The sequence below is a fragment of the Perca fluviatilis genome, chromosome 8 (assembly GCF_010015445.1).
Source record: "Perca fluviatilis chromosome 8, GENO_Pfluv_1.0, whole genome shotgun sequence".
In the NCBI taxonomy this organism is placed as follows: Eukaryota; Metazoa; Chordata; class Actinopteri; order Perciformes; family Percidae; genus Perca; species Perca fluviatilis.
In genome coordinates, this window is record NC_053119.1 from 20135638 (window position 1) to 20155611 (window position 19974).

At 42.3% G+C, this 19974-nt stretch overlaps 1 protein-coding gene across 2 annotated transcripts in view; it reads left to right on the plus strand.

Moving 5' to 3' along the window:
- The first annotated feature begins 18151 nt into the window (after positions 1–18151).
- reln (reelin) overlaps positions 18152–19974 on the plus strand; it is a 98551-nt gene continuing 96728 nt past the window's right edge. For both annotated transcript variants that reach the window (XM_039807716.1, XM_039807715.1), the window contains exon 1: positions 18152–18724. In XM_039807716.1, coding sequence (XP_039663650.1) covers positions 18472–18724 — 253 coding nt within the window. In that variant the 5' untranslated portion in view covers positions 18152–18471. The remainder of the gene's footprint in view (positions 18725–19974) is intronic.

The window sequence follows — 19974 nt, forward strand, 5'->3', positions numbered from 1 at the left end:
TATCTCTACCAGTTATTTGGATTTTGCAATGAGTGTTGACTTTCTTATTTTAGGGTTAAGTTTAACAGTTGTATGTATATAGTACAGCACATGAGATTTTGTGTGAACATTGCCCATACCATTATAAACAACACTGGAATGACCAACAATTACTTGAGTGAAAATGATTAATAATAATTAATAGTTACCGTGCCCTGCATCACAAAGCCAGCCATATGTTGACACAGTGACACAGTAACACAGTGACTGCCACACGCAGGATCGACTTCCCTGGCTAGTTACCAGAAACAAACAGTGCAGTGACCCAAAGAGAGAGGAATAGATTTTTCTTCTCTCCAGGCTCAGCGAGTTGAAAGGGAGAGCTTCCCTCAGGGCAAGAGCGTGAAACTTACAATATTAAGGGAAGAGGGAATAAGGAAAGAATAAAGGAGAGAGTAGGAGAGAGACTGAGTGCGTAACAGTGGATAAGCGTAGGAGAGAAAGCTTGGAGAGAGGGCAATGATTGAGGAAAAGGGCAACCAGAGAAAATAGATTAGTTGAGAAACTGCAGTAACAACACGTAAATTAATGGAAAGAGGTTTTACATTAAAAAAAGATAGCACACTACTTGGCTATTTCTTTTATATATAGGATTGTTTAGAGCAGGGAAGTGAATATACAAAGAACATAAGCCTGTGATTGGCAGACACATTTGTGATGGAGACAGACAAAGAACGAAAGCTCTGTGAGCACAGTCAATAGCCATTTAGAGGAGACGAAGTGAGAGATGACAGCTGAGCAGAATGGTGTGAAGAGCGGAGGGTAAATGAATGAGGGAAATGCTGGGAGGATGGGGAGAAATGAGTGGGGGAGGTCCTATTGTATATTGTGGTAGGATGGGTCTTGTGACCTCTGACCTGTAATTGAATCAATGAGTGTGTGGAGCACTGTGCTGAAGGACCTACAGTGAAGGTTTCAGCAGGCCATTTTATTTTGTGTAAAGGTGTGGCTGTGTGTGACTGCGTGCATGTGTTCATGGTGATGTGTATCTGCCTTTCGCTGTTAATTACAGTCTCTAGCCATCATGTTGATGGTGTAGCAGGTGTGCATGAGGCTCTGTTTTCTTTGTCATTGGTACACTGTAGCGGGACATCTATTGTCTTTGGTTTTCATGATTGAACATGCAAGTGCACAGCCCTTTTTAATAATGACTGAATATAAAGTCAGGAAACAAATTCCACTGAGATGTTCTCTTTACTTTATTGTCATCTCTTTTTTTCTTGTTCAGGTTTTTTTCTTCTTAACTGATAAAATGCTCATCAATATATCACTGAATACAACTGTGGGTGCTGTGTCTGCATTTAGGTAGGTTTCACTTTATTAAGGAGGGCATCATCATTAATTGACTCCCTTTTAAATCAAGATGTCTGTGTGTGTCTGTGCATTTGTTTGACTTGTTGATCCCCTCCATGTGGGACCACCAGCTCCTGGTCCACTGACCCATATAATTAAGGCCAAAGGCCTCCCTCCTTCTATTCGTAACCACAAAAATGAAGGGCACATTATCATCTGTATCATCGGTCTCACTTGGTCCCCACTTGGTCCCCCCTGTCCATACCTTTTTTTCCACTGTTGGTGGTTTTGTGGTTTTAATATGATTGTGTGCTCTGTTAAGGAGATGTCATGTCTGACCAAATCTGTTTGGTTTTCCAACCCAGGGCATTTGTGTTGGGTTTACATGCCAAAACCGTCGTCCATCATGTCTCTCCAGCATCCACACCCACAGAATCCACATGCCCACAGCCGCTACTTATATCTGCTTGTTTACATAATGTAGCACAATATGGATTCAGCTAGAACTCCGATCAAATGGGGTGGTGGTTGTGGTGTTTAGCTTGTGGAGCTACAGAAGGCTAAACCTAGATGGTAAATAAGAAGGTTTTCTGGCGACTGTGGTCTTTGGTGTGGAATTTGTAAGCTCCCATGACATCCATGCCTTCCTCTAATTGGCATCATCCTACTAGCCTCAAAGTTCAACATAATAAACCATGGAATATGAAATGGAGCTAATTTAATTTGTTGCAGTAGATTCACACAGACACATACGATGTGGACCCTGCCCCCTCTGCAGCTTGATTGTCAGGTGTCAGATCCTGTTGTGGTCTGGTACTGCCAGAATTCATTCTGGGAATAAAGGAAAGCAGAAAACACAGTCAGTGCAGCGCTCCTGGTCCATGTCTCTGGAGGCCACACGATAGGTGGGATGGATGGAGTTGAAGAGATGAATGCTGGGTAGCCAGTCTTTGTGCTTCTTCAGAATGAAACCTATGGGGAGGAGAAGGAGGAGAACAGGGAGGAGGATGAGGAGTGGGCTTCAAGAGAGGGTGTAAAGCTACTGGTTTAAAATGAGATTTTCTCCTATTTATTTATTTATTTATTTATCTGAGCTCATAGCTCAAGGCTGCCTGCTTGCTTTTTGTTGTACATGTTCCATGGCCTCAGTGCCCCCTTCCCCCTCCTCCCTCTGTGTTTTTAATGTGAGTGAATCTGCAAGTGCAAACATGTGCATGCACATTTACACCTCTACTACTACTGCCCGTTTTTTTCCGAGTGTGTGTTAGTACCGTATGAGCGAGAGTTTGTATCTTAACAGAGTGTGTATCTTAACAGTCTTTATGAGTGTGTAAGAGAAGTGTATCGCTGCTATCTCACTTCATACACTGCATAAACACACATGCAGTGTATGAAGTGAGAGCCTGAGCTGGTGTCTAGGGATGAATGGTATCTTTTGGGATAGATCTGTTTTATTATGTGTGTGCCAGACATGCTGGGTATCTCTTGCACACACAAGAAAAACAACCTCTTTCAGGCTGTTGCTGAGCACAATGCCTTAAAACAGCTCAGATTATGCAGGATACAGCGGAGTGAGAACAAGAGCTTTGTATTTATTTATTTTTTTACAAGTTCATGGACATTTGCACCAACCACACTAAAATCAATATTGTATCTATTAAGCTAAAAGAGTTTTCTGTGAACGCAGAAGGTTTTTTGTGAGTGTAGGATTTCAGATGTTAGGAGATTTTTCTATCATTTATCTCATTGATTTTCAGCCACACTCATAGCTTATATTCTCTTGAATGCAGAAAGGGTAACAGTGGGGATTTGGAACTAGAATGCTGAAAAGTTCATGTCAGTAGGTCAACTCATTGATCATTTTTGTACAGGAAACTAGTCCCATGCCAGCTGAAATGATACCTAAGGACCGAAAATACATGGCTTCACCTCTTAACAATAAAACATGTTTTCAGTGATTACTTCCACTCACTCTGCTCATGAATTGCATTTAACACTAGCATTACTGTTTTCTTGACTGTGCTGTGTCTCACATAACTTCTGCCTCCTGTCCTTTCTAATTGCTTGCATGCTGGATGTTAGAATGGGGAAATGGCTGTCTGTGGTGTCAAACCACTCAGCACTCACTCCGTCTGTCTCTCTGTCACAATGTGGCCATGTGTCTGTCATCTCCCATGTCTCATATTCCTCAGCTTGTTCTTTCACAGCTCCGTTGCCATGACAGCAGGGGGAGGGGGGGGGTTGATAACAGTGAACTGGGAGCTGAACTGAAAACGTGGAGTTTGGAGAACAGATTTCATGTCTAGCAAATGGAAAAGAAGTACGAGGCCAACAGTCTGTGGACACAGGCAGCCCTGAGCAACGCACTTTGCCATGCTCAGAACTCAGAAAGAACTAGGACTCACAGCTATTGAAAAATGCATAACACTTAAATTGTGCCAGGCAATGTGCCTCCACTATTTAAACCCATAGACATACAGACACACATCTGCTGTAGCCACTGCAGACAATGATGGCTGTCAGAACCCCAGTTTTTGTTATTCATGGGTTCACCATTGTGCAATAAAATGTGGGTCACAAGGCAGACAGAACTAGGACCAGTCCATCAGGACAACAAAGTGCACCTGTACTGGTTTAACCTCTACTTATTTCTGTGTGTGTTCAGTGAAACAGTAGCTATGTTTCCATCCACACGTTTTTATCCGAATTAAGTGATATCGAATGAAAAATGCCTTATGGAAACTTTAAAATTCGATAGAATTTCATGAATATCGACTCAATGGAAATACGTTAAGTCTCATCGGATTTTCTCTTGATCGATATACGGCTTATGCGATAAATGCTGATGGAAATGTTACTTGCCGAATAAATTAATGAATTGCGATTAAGTTTTAGGTCATTTTATGGTTGCAACCCGCCACAAAACGAAGAAGAAGAAGTTTTAGTTCATTTCCGCCCATTATTTCCGCTCTGTTTACACACATGACAGGTGTCAACCAAAACAGATGTAAGTGGACGAACGTGTTTGAATTTAATTTACGAGCAAAATATAACGGCTATTTTAGATAGCAAAAATCTAAGAAATGCCATAATTTATCAGGAACTGGGACATCCTCCGGAGTAAATGGAAGGCTCTCAAACAGCAATACATGTCTCAAAAAAGAGAGTTGTCTCGCAGCGGTGCCGGAGGGAAAATAAAAGGTAAGTTCCACCTTTTTGATGAGCTGGATCAGATCCTCAGCCAAAGGCCCATCGTAGCTTCCTTGGCTTCTAATATTAACAACTACTTTTGTCTAGCAAAACTTTGTTCGCAAATGTTTGCTTGAATGTTGTGCGATTCAGTGCGAAAATGAATGGAAACACCTTAAAATGTCTCAAATCAATTCGATATACCAATTTTAATCGCAAAACAGCATGTGATGTCATTACGCACAGGTTTTTATTCGCTTTAAAGCCGTTGGATGGAAACACACTTTCACCAGCTTTATTTGCATTAGTTTTTTTTACCGAACTTCAGATAATTCGATTGACAAGTGGATGGAAACTTAGCTACTGAATGCCGAAAAATGCACTTTCTATTATCAGGCAAGGAAGACAGCAGGGGTAGGGATATTTGTACTTTAAAGATCCCCTACACTCAAAAATGTTTTTCCTATGTTCGTGTCCCCTAAAATATCTGACCTTGACTACTAACTTGTATCCATGCAGAGTTTGTCACTAGAGCAGTGTTTTCACATGTTTCTATTAAAGAGGGAGATGTCTATAAAAGTCTGAGATGTAAACGTACCCTGCGCAGGCTACATTTGGTACATAACAGATTCGAAAGCCAAGCCTGTCTAATACACAAAAGCCGGAAAATAAACCTTTAGAGCGGACTGTCAGTACAGAGAGCGAAAATACACTGTCATCGTAGCTGTCAGCCACTGCCAGTCACAATCCAACAAACAATTGTGATTACACTTACCACTCTGATACGTCGCTGATGTTGGTGCCCAACAGACTTCTTATCTGAGTTTGGGTCTGACTGACGCCAGGTTCAGACAGGACACCAAAACTATCGCTGCAGATCGCGAGCCAGCCGTGGCATATCCAAAAGGAAGTTCTGCCTCCTGTCTGAACCCGGAGTGTTGCTCATCATGTATGGCTGAATCTCTTGGATGTTTCTAGCCATATAAATGCCCACTGCTCTTTTACCGTTCAACCTAGCGCAAACAGCGGTGGTGGGAAATGTGGGAAAAACATGTTGATCAAAATATTAATCATAGCAGAGTATATTTACATATTGTAAAACATGTCTGGAGGGGGACATTAACTATTGTGTGTACTATACATACAGGCTACATAACACTCTGTTCCAAATCTTTCCCATACACTTTTCATGGCACAATAGACTGTTGGGTAACTAATACATAAGAAATGAATGTGTCTCACTATTTTTACTGTTAGGAAATCAAATAAGAAGAATCCAACTCTAATTTTGAATGGTCCTTGTTTCAAATTTGAAAACTCAGCCAATTTAGAGTACGGTAAACCAGTTATGATATTACTGTCCGGCAGTAATTTTGGTAGAAGAGATAGGGTGATGTATCGTTATAATCAAATTTAGCTAGTGTTACAAAGGCTAAGCTAACCCGGGGCTCGTAACACAAAGGAACACAGCGGATAAAGGCTAACTTAGTTCGTAACATAACGTTTTTCCTGCATGTTGCATTCAATGTGAGAATGAGACCAAACTTGCATGGATGAGTGTATGTCTTTCCTACTTCTAGAGGGGTTTGTGCTGTGTGAAACTGACTCACCCAGACACTGCGTGCGTTCGCTTTCTGAAGCCGGGCCTGCTGGCGTTGGTCATCGGGAGGGACGGTCTCCTCGTGTGCTTAGAGTAGCTCCAGCATCTCTTGTTGACTTACCCGCAAGTCTGCTCCTTGGTGTGTTGTAGTATGTGTTGTAGTTCAGGTTTTAAAAGGTTTATTTGCACAAAGTGGGAAAACAAGAAAGGGTCTTTTCCGTCAGAAAGTCTTTCTCTCAGTGTGTTTCGTCAGTGTGTGTGTGCTCTGTGGTGTCCAAACCGGCCGACTCGCCGCCTCTCACTTCCTCAAACAATCTCCTGAATGACTCTCTCTCACACACCTGCAAATCATGTCACGTGTCAGCACTTTGCCTATAAAAGGCTACTCAAAAGACCTGTCGTAACACTAGTTTATGGAACTTTTCATATTCAAAGACACTTAAAATCCTGCCTGACAAAGCTCAGAAATGTTAATGATGAAACTATAGTGTATTATTTTAGGTCGAGGTCTACACTGAAATATTGGCAGTGCTATGATATATGATAGAAGGCCATGGGCTGAGTAGTAAAAGTCAATACCGTCTGTATGATTGATTAATTATAGCATGGCCTTACAGTATATTTCTTTTAAAAGTACAGAGAAATAGGCCAGGGGTGGCAAAGGCCAATGTTGAATTCTTATCGGCCATGACAGGTGTTTCCTCAAAATCGTGGGCAGTAAAAGACTGAAAAACATGTTAGAGACAGGCTCATCAGCCAACACATTTTTCTTTATTTCAAAACAATACCTTTGTGTTTTATTAACATGTTTTTAGTCATGCAAAGCAAAAATAAAAAGATCCGTCCCAAGCAGCATGCTGGAGGGTATTACTCACCTTAGTCTTGGCACGCTGCTGGTCTCCCAGGCTAATAGTTAGTAATAGCTAACCAATACTCATGACCAGTTTTAACTCAATTAGGAATTTGAAGACAGAATTAGTTTAGGGGGAAAAGACACTGAAAGACAGACATCTTAAAACAGTAGATACGTATCCTGATTAATGAGTTTACAACTTATGTCACCCTTTGTATAGAAAACATTGTGTCTATATAGAGGAATGAAATAACATCTCAATTATTTTGGTTTTCTTCACTTAGTTTATATTTAGATAAGGTCTGCAACTTTTCAAATGTGGTCGGCAGTTTTATGTGGCCTTAAACTGGAAGGTAAAAAAACTGACTCACTCGCTCTTTTGTAAAGTCTAATTCTGTCCTGCTACTGTAAATTCTCAGACACACTCAGTCACATATACTATACTGTTTAATAGTTATGTAATTGTGTTCTGCCCCGTTTTCCAGAAGCGACGGTTTCACTAAGACAAGTTACTACCCATCAACTTGGCGCTCAGAAGGTTTATATTGCTTTGTCCAACAACAGATTTGGGTCTGGTGGTCAGTTGTTAATGTGAGAGAAGAGGAACACAGTATGTGGGGAATGTTGATCCTACTGTTTTTCAAAAGGTTATACTCCACTTCGTCGGCAGGACTGGTTCATTTGTCAAGGTGTCAGTGGAGCCACTTCCAGAGGCTCTCAGCCTAATCCTGAAGTTGTGGGAGACAGGACCGGGGCCTCTTATCACCCGCTCAGGTTTAGCAGCCCTTCATTTCAAGAGGCAAGGAGTTGAAAAATGTGAACGTAAAACATAAAATATCTGAACTTGAAAGTCAAGAACTGATCTGCTGCGTACTGAAAGAGCACAACAAACAGTACAACAATGTTCATTTTTAGGAACTGTTAAGTATAATTAGATCACTCGTTACAACTGAAATTATGAATGAGTCACTCAATTACTGAACAATTAGAAGACTACCATACTATAATTATTTCAGCACTTGCACCAAAGATGAAGAAGAAAAATACATTATACAAAATAAAGTGAAACATTTTCAAAACATCCTGTTGCGTGCCATTATCACAGGACTACCCATCCATGCATAGAAGAAATAAGCATAGACCCGACTCTGACTAGACACAGCAGCAACTGGAGCGGAGCTTAAATGGACCCAAAGAAAAGAACCTTGTTCACATCCATGAGCCCATTTGGAACCATGTTTAACTGGATACAAAAATTGTGTCATTTATCTTCACTTTATCTTACTGCGAACCATTGCTGGGAGAACTTCTGGTTACAAACAGATGGCCTAAGTCGTGCCATTTAACACTGTTTCCACTGTTTTTGTAGTTCAGGAGTCAAAATACAGTGTTTGTCTTATGGAATAATGGCATTTCATTTTTTTTCTGTGGCAGCAGTGCACATTGAAAAATAGGTCTCCTTTGCATAGTGACTAAACTGGGGCTAGTTTACAATGGAAAATCACAGACATGGACATATGTGTCAGCAAACTCACTCCTAACTATATCTTACTTTTCTTGTGTCCTGTTGTGTTCAATCAAATCTTATATTAGCAATTAGAAAGTCTGGCAAAACTTTTGGGGTTTAATTGTCTGCCCAATGCTCCTGTAGTGTGTACTGTAGAAATACATTCAGTGTAACAGTAAAAACATGTCTGTTGTTTATGGTCTCAAGACACTGGTCTTTTTCATTTTTTGTCATTTTGTGTGCCCACTGCTGAGACCCCCCGAGTACCATCGGAGTTGTTCCTTGTGACTGCGGCCCTCCCTCTGTCACAGGGCATTGATTTTTTGGGGTTATCCTGGCTGGTTTTATTTACACATTGAGTAACACACCCCTTCTTTGACTCCTTTCAGGGGGGACAAGCTTTTCATGGGACTAATTGGAGTGTGCAAGCCATCACAGCTGAAGTGCTCCCGCAGGGCCTCTCTTTCTCTTTTTCTCTCTTCTTGCCTTCTCCCCTCCTCCAACACCCAGGCTTTTATTATCATTTGCCATATCGAGTAAACAACCTGTTAGTGTAAATTAGGGTCCAGTGAGTGATGAAGCGACAGATCCAACCCCTTCTGCCTCCTCTGCCTCTGCTATCCCCTCTTTCCCTTGCCATCGCACTCTTTCCTCTTTTGTGCCCCCACCCTCTGTTCTGCCTTGTTTGGCACGCAGCCTTTTTAAAGACAGAGGTTGTGATGGTGGCTGTGTGTGTGTGTGTGTGTGTGTGTGTGTGAGTGTGTGTGTGTGTGTGTGTGTGTGGATGCAGGGGGTCTAAAATGAAGATTGAAGTGGACAAAAAAGCCCTGGTGCAACCTTGAGGTGGAAATTAATAATGATAAAAATAATTACTGCCCCACTCCCCTCACCCACGCCTCCCCGACCTAGTTTTCATAATGGAGAACGATAGCCCCCAGTCGCACACTGTGTGTTTAAATGTGTATTAGTATCTGTGTGTGTGTGTGTGTGTGTGTGTGTGTGTGTGTGCTCATAGGGGAAGGGCCTGTAGAACGGCCATGGTGTAGTAGGGATGAATGTAGGACAGGACCTACATGAAGAAACACAGAGGCCATCAGGTACAGGGGAGTGTGTTGCTGTTAATAAAGACAGCTACAGGTAAAGCAGATGGCTCCATTGACACACACTGCTTTTCTCTCTTTCTGCTTCAAACACTTTTGCCAGTGTTCATTCTGTCTTGAGCGCTGGGATCTTGCTCAATGTGTCAAGGGTCCTCATTTTGGGCAAATGCACAAACACAAATTTGTGTGTGTGTGTGTGTATATGTGTGTGTGTGTTTGAACATGAGCATGTGTATTCAGCAGGTTGTGTGGAACAGACGGAAAACACTGTGCTATGTTAGCAGCTCCGGTCAGAGTTCACACACAAAGACACATATGTACACACACACACACACACACACACACACACACACACACACACACACACACACACACACACACTTACTTTATAATGATGAACTATGACACAATTACTGTCTTTGTTGAGCTACACGTAGATAGTAATTTCTATTAGTAGTGTAGTCTCGCATTGCCAGACCTGGCGAGTCCACACAAAATTCCGGGATGGGAGAACAACTTGCCCTGGTTTATTGGCATTTCTTTAAACCAATCACAATCATCTTGGATGGTGCTAAGCCCCTGACACAATAGGCTCGTTCGAGATGAGCCAGATCTGCGCAGAATCGATCACCGGCGATCGGCGCCCAATGCATGCCGGTTAGATTTGTGTCCGACTTGATCCCGACTTGCTCTGACGTCATGCACACGTGGGCAACGATAATCTCACGAGACCAAGGCGGCCGCAGTTCTGAGACGCAGGCAGCGCAGTTGCTTTTCACCGACTGCAAGAGCCAGGCGGACGCAGGTGGACCCAGGGCATGCTGGGAAACGCCGGCCTCTCAGCTGATCGAACAGCTGATTGTTTCAGAATCGACTCAACATGACGTTTTATATAAACTTTTTATTGATTTTGAATCGGAGGGATTTTAACTGCGATTTGTCTGATTTAAAGGCTGATTCTGTACAGAACACATGTTGTGAGGCTGATAGTTATGTTTAGAAGTCAGAGAGACTAAATCTGTTCACATTACAGATCACCTACAGTCTGTTGTTAATTAAAATCAGCAACAGATCGCATGTAGAGCATTTTGACAGCTACTCTGTCATAATCAAACCAACTGGAGACTGTGTAGGAGCTGATATATGGGTCTGATAACATTTTATTAAATCGGAATCGGACCCGAACGGACCACAGTGAAAACTGTCCGACTTGAGAGCGGACTTTTGTCCCCGCCCCCCGCTGCTGCCGCCTGCTCTCGTCTACTTTACAGGCGAGGCGCAGTTCATCTCGAACGAGCCTACTGATGGTGCCTCTGGAAAATAGCCTCCAGAAGGAACTTGTTTTGGTGGAACACGTGTACGTTTAAAAGTTGTTTTAGTCGTGCAACAGAAAACTCAGATTTGACAGATAGTCTAGCCAGCTGTCTGGATTTACCCTGCAGGGATCTGAGGACCAGTCACCATAGTCCAACGGCACCTGAACAATCCGTCGTCGATATAGACTATTACTATAGTAGTGCAACTGGTGGTGTGTAGAAGTGAAATCTGTAAAACTGACATTAACAGACAGAGGCCATGTTCAAATGATCTGATTCAAATATCCCTCGGTAGAAAAATAACTGGGGTACAAATGATTCTACCTTTACTGTATTATTATTCTAAATATGTGCTTGCACATATCAGTTGACCAGTGGAATCTGACCATGGACGGCAGTGTGGAAAAAACTGAGCAATGATCAGCCTTTTGCCAGACAAACAAAGTTTTTTGCTCCGTTTCTATGCGTCTGCAAACCCTGTTGTGTCAATTTAGTGGTCTTAGTGAAATGACTGAAGAGGCTTTGACACAGTGCTTTTGTCTAAATAAGTGGGGCTCATTAAAAATAATGAGCTGCGTGGGTTGTCCGTGTATCAGCCAGGTAAACTATCCTTTAGAGATAGTGGCTACTTGTGTATCTGTTATTGTGTTGTCCATCCAGGATATGAACATGATTTTAAATTAACTAAATGAAGAAGTTACACTTGCTGAACTTATTAGTTTACGTGTTCAGTTGGTGTGTCAGAGGCTAATGCCGCGTTCTATTTACCTCGGAACTCGGTTTTAACGAGGTCAAAGTCGGAAACCCGCCCCCTGACCTCTGATTTACAAGCTCGGAACTCGTACAACCTCGCAGTAGCCCGAGTTCAAAATCCAACATGGCTGCCCCTTGTATCAACAGTTATGAAAGCTGCAGTAACATAAAGTTATAAGCACTTCTGTCTTATTTCTGTCACTAAATCAGTCGTTCACACAGGCGTGTCCAACTTCTATCTGTGGACATGTTGTTATGCTGTTTGCATGCAAAAAAAACGGTGTAATGCGTTGTTATCAACTGGTTGCTAACAATAGCTAACTGGGCTAGAGCTAATGAAAAACAATGAAAATCCGACTTTTAAATAGAACGCATTCAACTCGGGTATGACTGGCTTCCGAGTTCCAAGGTAAATAGAACGATGCATAACATTATACTGGGCACAGCAGGCTCTTCAGTTGCCACCGTGATAGGCATCGAAGACCTTCTGGCCACCGCTCTGAGTAGCCTTCATATTAGTAGAAGCTTTAAACATGGTCTTTACAGATTCCACGTTCCCAACCTCCTTGCAGGAAAAATCCCCCCAGGACGGGCCTCTCATTCTCAGGGCCTAACGCCAACAGAGCTCAACAGGGAGCTAATGCTGAACTGTTAACTGTTATCAGTGGAGAACTGCTGACCTCAAGTCGGGATATTGTCAGATAACGGAAAGAACACTAACAAACTCCTGACCGACACACCGTCTAGGGATGTGGACTCTCTGGCAAATGCCACAGAGGATGTTAAAGACCTCAAAAGTAGCAATGACCCAGTTCAGGGAGATTCACCCTGAAATGTTGAAAGCTGAACAATGTTAAAACATTGTTGGACTGTTTTGGGTGTCATGCCTCTTTTATGCTGCACGAAGGGCAGCGCCAATTGACTAGCAAAAAGCAATTGTGGTTTCCATTTTTTTAAAAGGGGGCTGAAAGGGTGTGCTCTGATTATTGGGGTATCACACTGCTCAGCCTCTTATTAGAGCTGTAACAATTCCAAATTTTGCTATACAATTTATTGTCTCAGAAATAATTGCGATTAACAATATGATTGGCTCTTTCAGTCAAATTTAAAAATATTTATTTATTTATTACTTTTTCAAACAAATTAAAGTTTTGAATAAATCCCAGGTTACATCTTTGGGTTATGTGACCCAGATAATGTAATAACGCAGCCTATGAAGTAAACTTAACAATAGAACATGAATCCTCATCAATTAAAAACAAAGCATTAATCATAAACAAAATAAACAGCATGTTCGAGTTCTCTGGCTTGAGACAGCTACAGCCCAGGATGTTTGGAGTTGCTATGGCAACAAGTGACAGCTGCTGCTAGCATAGCTTTAGCTCAACAGTCCGACCGATAATCACTTATATAATCACAATTTCCCATATCTACCGTATTTTCTGGACTATAAGTCGCTCCGGAGTATAAGTCGCATCAGTCAAAAAATGCGTCATGAAAAGGAAAAAAACATATATAAGTCGCACCGGACTATAAGTCGCATTTATTTAGAATTTTTTTTTTCTTCATCTGTCAACTACACAATAGCACACAGAACAACAGGCTGAATACGGTAGGTGTCCGGTTTGTTAACGTAACACATTAACAGTTATTGAACTATACACACAGAACAACTAGCTACCAGGGCGTGGAGCATGGATGTATTAAAAGGCGTGGAGACGTAACTGCACCGTCGACGAGCCCCTCCCGACTCGTTCCTCCAGCTCTGGCCATCTTGCTTTCAGCCCGCGATTAGCCAATTAGCTTTCTTTGATTTCTTCATTGCAGTAAGTGTCACCTTTTCGCCAGTCCCTCACAAGTTTCTCCCTCATTTCAAACTTTCTTTATGCTGCTTGATTACCGTTTTCGGCTGCATATTTTACTACCTGCAGTTTGTTATCTCTTTTCTTTCTCAGTTTTCTTTAGCAGCAGCATTGTAGTTGTCACAAGCCTAGAGCGCCCTCTTGGGGCTGTAGACGGTAATGTTTTCAGTATGAATTAACATTTAAAAACATGTTCAATTATATATATTTTGATATATAAGTCGCACCTGACTATAAGTCGCAGGACCAGCCAAAGTAGGAAAAAAAGTGCGACTTATAGTCCGGAAAATACGGTAAACAAATTCATCAATTACCATCATACCCTAGGATCTTAGCAAACAAGTTGTTATTTACAGATTAGAAAAATAAGAGCATTTCCGCTATAGCGCCGTCATTTACGGTAACGTTACTAATTTAACAAAGCACAATAGTAGATTAAACACAAAAGAAAGACTAACTACATTACTAAAATGAGGGATTTGGCTTCAGATTCGATCGAATATTGATCTTTTTTGATGGGGTCTGAACCGAACCCTACGCTTGCACTACGCACACTACGCTGGTCGACCTAATGGCGCCGCCGTTGATTACAGGAAGGTGTTTACGTAGATAGACCGTTCAATGCAATAGGCTGTGAGAAAGTGAAAAAGTGTTGTTTGGCAGTACTTTGAGCCAAAAGAAGGCGATTCAAGTCAAACTATATGTTCAATTTACAATGCTGATTTGTCTCGTGGAGGCAAGGACCCTAAACATTACACAACATCGCCGCTGTTAAAACATTTGCGTATGAAACATCCGAAAGAATATGAGTTGTGCATGAAGGAATCTACAGACAGCAGCCAAAAAGTCACAGCTAAAAACTTGTGTTAACCAGACAGTGCCTCTCCCGGGCTGTCAGCTGTTCTCTCGGCAAATGAGTGGAGCGACTGAAAATTTAGGTAGAAAAAAACTATTAGCGAAACTTTGCCAAACTAAATTGTCATGTCATGTGCTTTCCTACGATGTGAAAAGAGTGTGTGAATTCAACATTAAGTTGTTATATTTAACTATTTTAGAGGCTGTGGACATTGTTTTCTTCATTAATGTGTTTACTGTGTTATTGGACTGAGGATGGCAGTAGGATTTGGTTTTCGGTTTTGGATTCGGCAGAATCCTAACCCGTGGATTCGGTATTCGGCCGAACCCCAAAAATCTGTTTTCGGTGCTTCGCTGGATTTTTTAAGTTTGAAAGCCGACTTGACTGGCAACTGCGGGTGAGGCGTCCTTTGGTAGGAATCCATAGGATGACGGCTAACTTGTGACGCTACAGCATGCACACAGGTATTGTAAGCGTGTTTGGATGTAGTGGAACAGTAGTGGATGTAAAACGCACATACATTTGCATTTTCTTTTGCCAATTTTCTGAAAATTATAATTAGATTGAGACCTGGCTAATGAGTTCTCATATGAGGACTATCTTACTATTTTATTTATATAATAGCCTGTGTGCTAGCTACAGTATAGTGTATTTTGTTTTACAATTCTGTCTTCCCTATCTGGAGGCTTTCCAAATAAAGGTGAAGAGATTTGGCAGGTGTAAGGTTTTGTAGTGCAATGCCATGAATAACTGTCACACTGTGGAATACTCATAAGACAACCACATCAGGATTGTCACATCCAATATGGCCTTAAATTATGGCACTAACTGGAAATTTTGGAATCACCGAAGATAAAACATAGCATATTTTACATTTTCCACCCTGGAACTAGTGACCCCTGGTGTCTTTTAGTCAGAAAGTATGTATATATTGTGTTTTATCAATTTGAGATGGATTGCTTTTGAATACCTGACATGGAAATACATTAAAGACAGTTTTAAGTGACTTCTTGCGATTGGATTTCACCTTTCTTCACCTTGGTTTTATCTGAGAATAAAAGCAGCAATGCATTTGTGCTTGGCCACACAGCGAGCGAAGAGAATTACAACGGCTATTGTACTTCACTTTGGGCTTTGACTTCAGAACCCTACATATTGTGATTTTCAGAAAAGTGACATTATCTTGATCAGCTTATTGTGTTGTGATGCCTTTTCTTAAAAATGTATCATGCTTTTAATGGACCCAAAATAAACTTCTTGTTCACTTGTTATTAAAAAAAAACATAAGATTAATGCTGAGTCCAAGTGAAAACTTGAAAGTTAGGAGGTATATCTTTTCAGTGGGGGCTCAAGGCTGTAACTACAGTTTGGCAACATTTACAGAGTAGAATGCTATCGAAGCTGCACATACTGTAAGGACTTAAGCTCTTTAGGATGTCTCACTGGTGAGTTAATGTAGTTAGATTAATTAAAAGTGCTTAATTAAGGCAGAGAGGAGCTGGAGGGTGGCTGTGGACTGGTTGAGAGGAACAAGAGAGGACTGAGATAACCTCTGACCTCACTCTCAAGTCTCAGCAGAATGCTCCACCTAGCTGACCTCCTAAAGCAACTGGGGAGGACGCAGAGTGTATCTGAAAAGTTACTACCTTTAGTTGGACCATTGACTGTTTCTTTACTGTACTTTCTTTTCCACTGCTGTTCTCACAGTGCTATACTGCACACCCTTGACATTGTCTTAAATTGGCATACTAAAACAAATATTACAACAACCTGGTCCTCGTTAAGCCGCGGTCACGCTTTCCACATCACTTTATTTAGCCCCCCGATGTTGTGTTGTCCCATGGGCAACAGAAGCAGCAGGGGTCAGTATTACCGTGGACTCTGTTTGAGGAAAATAATTTCTCTTTGAGCAACTGTTTACGTTTTTGGAAGATGTCTATGAAAAATTCTGAAGAACTAAAACTCAAACACATGATCTCATCAGGCAATATTGTAAGTACTCAGTGGAGACTGAATTGTGAAAGACTAAGGAGAGAACTGAGCAGGAATTGATGGGAGAAAGAAGGTGCATTTTTTTTTGTTTTAGGCCTGACAGAATATCAAGTATTTAGTTCAAGTTTTCTTCAAAGTCAGGCTGTAAGTAACTGTATTTAAAGAATTTCAATCAGACTGGCCACCGTAATAAAAAGTCAGACTAAAGCTCTTTAAAGTTGCATAATATTTCCCTTTTTGTCCAGCCTTCTTGGGTGTCTGGACTGCTATGTGGATACACATGCTGACTCAAGCAGCTCTGGGTGCAGCAGCTGGCCTGGCAGGTGAATGACTTAACAAAAATGTTAACCATCTAAATAACAAAGCAGAGAGAAACACAAGAAATAGGAAGAGATACAGTATGGTACACATGCATTTTGCTCAGGTGTGTATCTTCCTGTTCATCCTTGAATGTGCAGATGTGCAATGATGTGTGTGTGTGTGTGTGTGTGTGTGTGTGTGTGTGTTTCAGGGTTTAGACTGTGAAAGCATCTGGCCATGCCGTCCTGGCTGTGAGCTCCTGCTGTGGGTCAGTCAGGCTGTTTGGACATGAAGTGGATGTGAGTGTGTGTGCAGCTTGCTGGCCTGGGAGTGTTTATGTCTGTAATAGGCACTTAACCACACCAACCCAGTAGGCAGCTAAAGAGAAACCAGAGGAGACGGTCAATGGTGTTAACAGCAAGTTCTTTAAGTTCCTCTCTTTAAAGTGATAATTTATTTAATGTGGTTTCTCTGCAGAACCACATTATATAGCAGACCTTGTCGGCTGAGAGAATATTCGAGGGGGTGGTGGGGGGGGGGCATAGTGTATCACTTACAGAACAAGAGATGGATGAGAGAGAGACATGGAGGGAGGGTGCATAGCTTAAAAGTGTGAGGATTGAGATTCATGTTGTTTGTATTTATGCTGGGATGAAAAAGGAGAGAGCGAAATGTGTGGGGGGTACAGAGTGTTAGAGAAATACTTATCCATCATTTGGTGAGCTGGAGCAGAGGCTGGTGGGGGAGAAAAAGCAGCATTATGGCTGGTGTCTGCATCGTCGTGGTGGGTTAATCTAGAACAGAGAAGCAGCACATGCTGCTCTGACAGGGAGAAAAAGTTGGAGAATCATGTGGAAAGGGAGATTCTGATGGAAAACCCATGAAAAAAAGCAACAGTAGAGAAGAAGAAAAACAAATCTGAGTGCTGCTGAGGACGAGAGGAGAAACAGAGAGGTAAAGGGTTGGAAAAAGGGAGATCGAAAGAGGGGAGGCGGACTAAGTGGGAGAGCAGCAGTGAGACACAGGGAAGAAGAGGGAGGTGAAGAGAGCGGAAGAGGGAGGGAGAAAGGAGGTGTGATAGTGGGTGGGAGAGGAGGAGACAATCTGGTGGACGGGCAAAAAGACAAAGGAAATAGAAGAGAGTGAAAGAGATATGTCAGTGGGCTGGTTAGGGATGAAGAAACTAACACATGCATAGAGATAAGACAGCCAAGGTCTCAGGAGAGGGCTACAAGAGTGCAATGTGGAGTAACATAGTGGTTTAGGGAGAGGTAAAAAGAAGGAGAGAAGAGAGGGGGGGAGGAAGAGATTAAGGAAAAAGGCAGAGTGATAGACTGGCAGAGAAGAGGGAGGAGAGAAGAGCTGGATGAGAGAAAGGAGGGAGGCCGTCTCGTAGAGCGCATACAGCACGCGTGGAGCTGGTATTAGAGCGAAAGAGAGACAGAGAGGGAGGGAGGGTGGGAGGAGAAAGGGAAACAGAGGGAGGGGGTGAGGTATTTAAACGCCAGAGCAGGACAGCACAGGCGAAGCTCTGAACTCCCCCAGAGTGAAGGTAGGACAGGGAGAGGAAGCAGAAGAACAGAGCTCTACAGTTTTCCTGACGGCCAAGCCCACACACTCACACACATAAATATTGCACATACAAACAGACGCACCAACTCTCACACACGCACTTTTGGACTTTCGACTGATTTGTGGACTCCAAAGGCTGTCCTCTGGAACTCTACCTGTGCCTTCCTCGCTCCCACTCATCACTCTCCTCAACTCTTCACCTACCGTCACTCCCTCAGTCCCTCGCTTGGTGAGGGCAGATGGCCATGGCGCGGGCCTCTCTCGGGGGTGCCTTAGGCTGTGCCCTGCTGGCCCTAGTCTTGGCGAGCAGCAGCATGGATTTCGGGGCGCCCCCTGCAAGCTTCTACCCTCGTTTTAACCCCTTCTTCTTCCTGTGCACCCACCACGGGGAGCTGGAGGGAGCTGGGGTGGCAGAAGGTGGGGGAGAGGTGCTACTCACCCTCCAAATTACAGGCAACCCCATTGCCTACACCCCTGGACAGGAGTACCAAGGTGAGCACACCCCCTACGGTGTCCTCTTTTTCTTTTTGCTACATGTTGAAGAGAATGGAATCTATTGTTAAAGCTAATTATTCATATCAGTGTTTAATCACATACAAAAATGAAATGTGTCGATTTGATCTGATTGTAAATTTGACTTTGTGAAAATACAATGCATTTGTATTATTTTAAAGTAGTTTACCTCTTGTGAAAAAAATTAATTTGTAATTGTAGATGTTTTCTTGATGCATACACGTTGCTGACATGTGCTAAAATTGTTATTATGCATAAAATACATTTCACATTTAAAGATATAAAAACAACTTCATGATCACACGTGTGTACAGTGAATACATTTTACTTGCAGGTGTTTTGCTTTGCACATGAGGTACGGCTGCAGTGTGTGTGCATATGGGAGTGTGCAGTTTGTGTGGGGTGGCTGTTGTTGGAAACCAGCATTTATGTAACTAATAAGTAGTGATGCTGAGTGGGACTCCTGTTCAGTGCAGTAAGCAGCCTTGGTGTTTTACTGAGCTGATCCTGATCCTGATGCTCCATGTGTAGGTGGTGTCTCCACAGGACTAAAAGCGAGATCCCTCCAACTGAATGTGAGAGAGAGAGAGAGAGAGAGAGAGAGTGCAAAAACTGCGAGTGCGAATGGACAAGCAGAGCACCATAGAAAGCTCTGACTGATAGAAATAAAGACTTAGAAATCAGTAAACCATGCATTGCATGTAAGAGGAGACAGATTAATGTCCCCTTTCCCACACTGATGTGCTGGCACCTGGTGCTGGAAAAATGATCCCCTCTGACCTCCCAAACTGTTTCATCATTGCTCAGTCACTCTCTCTCGCCACTCACTTAACACTGGGGACAGTGACCCACACAGGCCACCACAGACAGAGTAAGGTCACATTCCTATGCAGCTATCTTCTTCTCTAAGAGTTAAATATATACACATTTGACGCATATTACTGATTATGTCTCACTTCCTAAATATACACACATTGCGTTTACATTGCCCATATATTTTCCTAACCCTGTCTTTGTTGTATTTTACCTAATTTGATATGGCCAACAATGGATTCATTACAATGTACTTGTAAACCTCTTGATTTCAAAAAGGATATGTGCAGCAGAGTTTGTGTAATTGTATATAGAAAGAAAAGGACATGAGACGGACAGGAAAACAGAGGAGGAAAGGAGAGGAGTCTGGAAGAAGCAGTATTATCCTCTGTCTGAAAACAACAGCCCGGATCAAC